The 7,578-nt window shown below is 43.2% G+C and overlaps 1 protein-coding gene across 1 annotated transcript; it reads left to right on the top strand.

Moving 5' to 3' along the window:
• Positions 1–795: 795 nt before the first annotated feature.
• On the top strand, positions 796–3,967 carry LOC125508429 (ribonuclease H2 subunit A). Its single transcript, XM_048673144.1, has 8 exons — positions 796–1,017; positions 1,301–1,372; positions 2,527–2,650; positions 2,723–2,810; positions 2,915–3,052; positions 3,204–3,291; positions 3,377–3,497; positions 3,593–3,967. Exons 1-8 carry the CDS (start codon positions 912–914, stop codon positions 3,771–3,773), a joined length of 918 nt encoding a protein of 305 aa, XP_048529101.1. The 5' UTR covers positions 796–911; the 3' UTR covers positions 3,774–3,967.
• Positions 3,968–7,578: the final 3,611 nt, after the last annotated feature.

Here is a 7,578-nt window from a genome sequence, read left to right as displayed (position 1 = left end):
CCACCGCACCTTCCGTCGACCACCAGTAAGCAGCAGTAGCACAAGAGCCACGAACAACAGCAGCAGCACGGGTCGGCCACGAACAACACCAGCAGTAGGGGCCGGCAAGAAGAAGAAGCGGCGACATAACAGAGCGACGGTAGCGCACGAGCACACCAGACCAGCGGCGGCAAACAGCAGCACCTGCATCAAGACGGGCGGCAGGCTGAGAGAGTGAGTGGACTGACCTAGCTGCCGCCGTCGAGGACCACGGGGAATCGCCGGGACGAGTCGCCGCCGTCTTCCGTCGAGCAACGGTAGCGACAGATGAGCGCCAGATGGGGAACGAGCTCGTCTCCTTGGTGAACCAGACGGGCAGGGGGCAATCTGGTGATTTCTATGGGGTCCCACATGACTAGGGCAAAACATCCAAATCCAAACAAAGCAGTGGCAAATAAGAAAATACAAAGTAACAAGTGGCTAATCGTCAAAGTGCGAAGTAAAATCGTGGCAAAATATCAAAATCCCCGTACAATTTCTACAGCCGTCTCTTCTTTGAGCCATCGAGTTCAAACTCATTTTGAGTTACGCGGGCTGGTCCAGTGAAACGGCCGTGATCAAGTATACAATGGCCTATATATACTATTCCTTTTAGATTTGGCCTTTAAAAACAAAATACCGGGCCTTTATTAAGAAAAATACATACTGGGCTGATTATTATAAAATCCGTATTGGGTCGATTAAGCACAACCGCTAGAAGGTATATTGGGCCAATATAACTGGATGTGTGGCGTTATCGAAAGAGGCTCTAGCCGTTTTCGCGGCATCAGGTCTACGGTCTACCCGCGCGCTCCCTAAAAAAAGGTCTACCCGCGCGCAGCTGCGACTGAGATTTCACTCATCAAAAAAGAAAAAGAAGAACTGCGACCGAGATGGCGGCGGCGGCGGCCATGGCGACAGCGGCGGCAGGGCCGGAGTGGGCCACCAAAGAGCCTTGCCTCATGGGCATCGACGAGGCTGGACGCGGCCCTGTTCTTGGTAAACCACCTCTTCTCCGTCTTTCTGTTGATTTTAGCTTTCGGTTTGGCGAATTGGGCCATGGGTTCGTTTCTTCTAGATCTGCTGCATGTTACTGCTAATTATATTGTTGATAACCCGTTTCCACTGAAAGATAGAATCTTGCTCGCAATTTTTACCTGATCTGCGCGCATCCCCAATGAAATATCCGGGGCAGAACTCGGATTTCCGAATGGATTAAGCAGAAATATTAGATGTGTTCTTTCCGAAAAGAATCATAACTTCGTGTTTATCACTCCCGCAGGTCCCATGGTGTATGGCTGCATGTACTGCGCGCGTTCCTACCATGACACTCTTGCCACTCTCAGTTTTGCAGGTCTCTCTACTCATGCCCTTTTCTCGTCTTTCATAAATTTAGTACTCCTAGTTTGCTTGACTGCTGTGCTTGTGGGAATGCCTGGATTGCTTAACTCCTTAATTAAGTTTAGGTTGCTGTGACATACTCCCTCCGTTCACAAGTATAAGATGTTTTGGACATTTCAGTGTGGACTACATACAGGCTGAATGAGTGAACAAACACACTAAAATATGTCTATATACGTCCGATTTAGAAAAAGGTTAGAACATCTTATATTTGTGAACGGAGTGATACCATTTTACTTTCATGAACAAATTACTTGCATCCTGCACCAAGAGGCAAATCTGGAAACTGAATCACATTATCATTTAAAGACCAAGACTCGTATTAAGTTACCATGCTCAGTACTTTGGTTGATTTCGGAGGAAAGAAACAAGCATAGTTTCTTATAACCTAACACTGTGTGCGTGAACCTCAGCCCTTGAGTTTATGGACAGAAGAAAAAAAAACCTATGGTACAGACATCTTGTCTTTTCAGTACAACCTGATTAATTGTTGCTATTATCACATGTCTCCATAGTTCCCTTCTTCTTCACCCTCCGCTGGCCCGCCCACTCTCCCCACCTCCTTTGTCTCCATTCTTGTACTCCCTCCGTTCACTATTATAAGATGTTTTGGATATTTCAATATGGACTACATACAGACTGAAATGAGCAAACAAACACACTAAAGTGTGTCTACATATATCCAATTTAGAAAAAAAGTTAGAACATCTTATGATAGTGAACGGAGGGAGTAGTTCATAACTGCTTCCGTGTACTTCTTATCTGAGTAAAACATCAAATAGTAGCTTTAGTTTAAAAACCAGTTTCTGCCATTTGAGAGCTCCCACATCTATTTCTTTGCACCGTGCATGAATTTCAAACTTTAGGGCCGTCAATTCTTTAATTTATCTAGGTAGTTTTACCATGTTCAATATTATTCCCCAATTGTCCAGTCCTAGAGTAGCATGGTAATGCTGCTTTCCATGAGTACTGAATTCGCTGAAGCGGAAGAATTAAAGTAGTACGTACTTAGTTAACAAGTTGTGAAATCGCCCAGACTCTTCAACAGTTTCATTGCTGATTTACCAGTGAACTTGGTTAGCATATCGTTCTTCTATTCTTGAACAGATTCGAAGACCTTGAAGGAGGAGCAAAGGGAGGAGCTGTTTGAAAGTCTCAAGATGAATAGCTCCATTGGGTGGGAGGTTGATGTCATATGCTCAAAAGTGTTATCTGCCAAAATGTTAAAAAGGTATGCTTCAGTACACTATGAACTTCAAATCTCAACCTTCTTTAGTAGATTAAAAGTCTTCTTGATTTTCAGGACAAAAGTTAATCTGAATGAAATATCCCACAACTCTGCAATAGGCCTTGTTAGAAAAGCTATTGATAATGGAGTTTTACTGACAGAGGTAAGTTATTTTGTTCTTGAAATGGTAATTCATGTACGCAGATAACCTTTCTAAATGAAAATGTTCACAACATAGTTTGAATAATGGTGTACCTTGTTGCAAAGGTCTATATCGACACAGTTGGAGATCCTGAGAAGTACAGGGTCAAACTTACGGAAAAGTTTCCAGGCATCAAATTTGTGGTTGCCAAGAAAGCTGATAGTCTCTACCCTGTTGTTAGTGGAGCAAGTATAGTTGCAAAGGTATTTCTTCATGAAATTTTTCCGATGCGGCTACTTTGATGCCCAAAATAAAAAAGCAAATAGTAGTGTCTAAGAGTCAAGACTAACACAAATGGGCTCTGTATTGTTATGAACTGTTTCAACCAAGTTTGAATCTGTTTATGCATTGCAGGTCACTAGGGATAGAGCCTTACGAAACTGGGTATTTGATGAAACAGCTCAGAATATGCATATGAACACTGGATCAGGTTATCCAGGAGGTAACTGATTGCTCCTGATAAATGATGTTGTCAATGTTTAATGCATATGACTGTTTTTAAAAGGTCTTCCTAATTAATGGAGCAGATCCTAATACTATACAATGGTTAAAAGATCATAAGCATCCAGTATTTGGTTTCCCAACTTTGGTGCGTTTTAGCTGGGGAACTTGCACACCATACTTCAAGAATGGAGTTGAAGTCACATGGTAAGTTTGAATTCGAACCCTTATGCTGCTGCACTGCAGTAATAGCAAAATGTGAATGACCACCACTATGATTTGTGGCATGTGATCACTTGTAGGGAGTCTGACGAAGTTGATGAAGATGCAGCTGGCTACGGAAGCGCCAAGCGACAGGTCACGTTGTCGAGCTTAGGCTTCACAGGGTTCAAAAGGAAGTCGGAGGAGATCGAATCGAGTGGAAAAGGCCGTTGTAAGTTCTTCCAGGCTCGCAAACTCGAGCTTGTCAGAAAGTTCCAGTGACACGCACTAGGTCAGTGGCACTGTCAGATTAGAGGTTTTATTTTACCGGGCTCAGTTTGTATGTTTATTCTGCATGGAACACTTGCAAGTCCAGTGAAACCGATGTTGGACTGTACTGAGCCGGTGGCCAAGACTGGATCAGATAGTTCCTTATTCAATCCTAATCTTAATACAAATAGCCTGAATTATCAACATCCAACTCCTGAACTACACAGCTTGCAGCCGTAAGGTGTACCCCAGACTTGGTCCTGTTATGGAGCCAGTTTGATTTTCCTTTTATAGGAATCTGCTGCGCTTTAGTACATTACTGGCACAGCTAAATCTCTGGCCACCATGGCGTTTACATAGCCAAGTGCATCATCATGCCAATACGTGCTCCATGAGCTGCTAAGCCATGAAGAACGGAGTTACAAGCTCTACTGCAAGAAACAACACGTTTTTCCTTACGATCACCGGAAGTTAGAGCATTGTCGAGGATCGTGGCTTCAGTTTCAGTGATGATCCGACCCATTTCCAAGATCGGACACGAATTGGCTTGCTTTTAAGGAGTGTAATACTAGCAGTAATGGGTGTTTCAGCAAGGAAATGGCGTGTTGTATCTGCAACCTGCCTGTCTTTTGTGTAGTCAATACCCCTCCGGATTGGCATGCTGGCAGGGGCTCGTATATTTGCAGCTCAGGAACATGTGGCAGCCATCCTAGTCTAGTCTGCTGCGTAGGGCCACGGTGCGTCGGTGCCGGATGTTTTTTCTTTTTTGAACTTCCACGGTGCTGGATGTTCGCTCGCAGGGGCAGGCTGTCGTGGTCAAAGCGCCACAGCATCATATTTAGTCCCTTCGTCTCGAATTACTTGTCGTAGAAATGGATATATCTAGACGTATTTTTAGTTCTAAATACATTCATTTCTATCCATTCCGTGACAAGTAATTTGGGACGGTGGGAGTATCTTCCTAGGGAGCCACAACTGCCAAATCAACTTTCGGGGTGAAGCATCCCAATTGTCTGAAATGCTACAGTAGATGAACTCGCTTGTCTTTATCAAAAAAGAAAAAAAGATGAACTCGCTTATCCAGAGGAGATTTCAGTCCGCTTCAGGGGCAAGATTGTAGTATGTAAATAATCTGCCCACAGTGGCCAGCACTTACCAGCAGAAGGTGAACACAGCCAGTGGGGGAGGGGGCAGTGATGCTCAAGTTTCCAAAGCAAACTCAACAGGTGCTGTGTCAAGTTTCCAAAGCAAACTCAACAGGTGCTGTGCTGACAGGGAATCAGGGATCAGTGGCTGTTTCTGAGAGTAAAACATCGACGAATGATAAGATCGTGTGTCACAAGTGTGGAAAGAAAGGACATAATTCCAAGGGATGTGATGCAAAAGTCAAGTGCGTGATTTGCTCAAAGGATACGCATATTTCTGATTTCTGTGCCTGGCTGCATCAGAAAAAACCTGTTGCCACTTTGGTAGGTTTCGGAGGGGAAGGGCTTGGTATTTTTGTGGCTGATCATGCTAAGGAGACGACAGGCAATGGTAAAAATGACGTTGTGGCTTTGGTGAGATTAAGAGAAGGCTGTGATCTGGAAATTGAAGCTGACAACTTGATCAAATGCTTGGCGAAAACTTATCCGTGGAGATGGGACTGGAAAGCTAAAAAGGTATCTGATGGGGTGTTCTTGGTCAATTTTCCATCAACGGCAAGAATCAATGAAGCAATGAAGCTGCTGTATATGACTGGGTTCCTCTGAAAGGTGGAAACGTCACCGTGAATGTCAGGGTTTGGAATGATGATGCAATGGCTGTGGGCAAACTATCAGTGGTCTGGGTCAAAGCGAAGGGGGTCCCAAAAACAATGAAGAACTACCATGGCCTGTGTGAAATTGGTTCAACTATTGGTTATCTCCAAACGGTTGACATGGATCTGATGAACAAAACTGGACAGGTTTGCCTCAAAGTTGCAGTGGTTGATCACACCAAAATTCCCAGATGGACCAAATTGACAACTCCTGACTTAATGGTGTTCAGGATTTTCTTTGAGGTCGAAGAAGTGGTGGAAAATGGTTGGGCTAAAGAGGAAGAGGAAATGTCACAAGGATATGAAGAGTGGATGGACTTTCAGCAAGAAGAAGAGGAAAGCAGAGAGGCTAAAAAGGCAAAGGTTAATGAAGAAAGGGTGTCCCAGAATCAGCTATGCGCAAGCACAAGAACCAGGATAGCTGCAGAAGAAAGAGACGCTGCTTTGAAAGAACAGGAAGCTGCTGATGTGTTGATGTATAACAAAAATGCAAACAAAGACAAACCAGGTAATTTGGATGAGGAGGTTGGATCAGCGTCAATCAACGGGGAAGGGGAAAAAACAGAGGGAGAAAAATTGCTAGAAGATGGGTCCGGTGAGGACATGGAAGAGGAGTACGAAGCATCTCAGTCCGTCAGTTTTGGTACTAAGCTTGGGATCTCTAACCCTGATGGGGAGAACAAAGAGAATGAAAAAGTTAACAATGCAGATCAAGGGGGGCAGAGATACAGTGGGAGAATTGCATAAAAAAACAGAGATGACATACCCATCCTGGACAGAGCCATGACTTTAGCCAGAGCCAAGAATATGGTTCTATCTGAAGGTGTGGCTTCTAATCCTGAGATCTCTGAAAATATTTATGCCGAAAATTTAAAACTTATCGATGTAGCTGACGTTTTAGGTGTAGATTTGGGGGTAACCTTAGACATGGTGGAACATAATTTGGATTTGCTGTCCTCTTTAGAAAAGGCTAGGAGAGACCTTTTTTAGCCAGTTCTAGAGAACAACCAAATAATCAAGAGGAAGATCTCGTTTTAGAACCTGGAGATGTCAATGACATTCTTCAGGATCTTTTAAGTTTAAGTAAAGATGATGAAGATGAAAATGTGGATGAGAGGATGGATGACATTTTTGGAGGGATCAGGTCGGGGCTTAAAGCTAACAGTGCTCGCTTTGAGGCTGTGGCTGTTAAAACCCCAGTAAAAACTGTGCTGAGAAGAAAGAAAAAAAGGAGCATTCACTGACCTCCCTAGCTGGAAATAGTGTCCTTGTGCCCTTTTAGTTTCTCTCTACTCTCTGGGTTACAGTCATTTGTATTATGAGTATACTTAGGCAGATCTCATAGGTTTTCTCATCTAAAATGATAAGTGGTCTAATTTGGAATTCTAGAGGGATTGGAGAGAAGAAGAAGAGAGATTTTATTAAAGAACAAATTGGGAAAAATAATCTAGACTTTGTAGGCATACAGGAAACTATGAAGACAGATTTCAACAAATTGGACTTGTCTGATCTTAGTGCATCAGAAAAGTTTGAGTGGGATTTTCTGCCTTCTAAAGGAAGATCTGGAGGAATCCTAGTTGGCATAAACAGTGCAACTCTCATTAAAGAGAAAAAGGAACAAGGGGAATATTTTGTCAAGATTAAAGTCAGAAACATTGGAGATGGTTTTTGCTGGGACCTGGTTGTGGTGTATGGAGATGCCCAACCAAGAGGCAAACCAAAATTTCTGGTGGAGTTGGTTCACATCTTCAAAAATTCGAAACGTCCCATGCTGGTAGGAGGGGATTTTAACATGACTAGGAAAGGTAGTGATAAGAATAAGCCAGGTGGTTATAACAAATGGAGTATGCTTTTTAATTCGGTGATTACTTTTGGAGAAATGATGGAGCTTCCTTTAGTAGGAAGGAAATATACTTGGTCTAATAATCATGAGGATCCCACTTATGCCTTATTAGACAGAGTACTAATTTCCACCTCATGGGAGGAAAAATATACTTTGGTTTACATTGAAGACTTACC

The sequence above is a fragment of the Triticum urartu genome, chromosome 5 (genome assembly GCF_003073215.2).
Source record: "Triticum urartu cultivar G1812 chromosome 5, Tu2.1, whole genome shotgun sequence".
Classification (NCBI taxonomy): Eukaryota; Viridiplantae; Streptophyta; class Magnoliopsida; order Poales; family Poaceae; genus Triticum; species Triticum urartu.
This window is presented reverse-complemented; position numbering and strand designations above follow the sequence as displayed.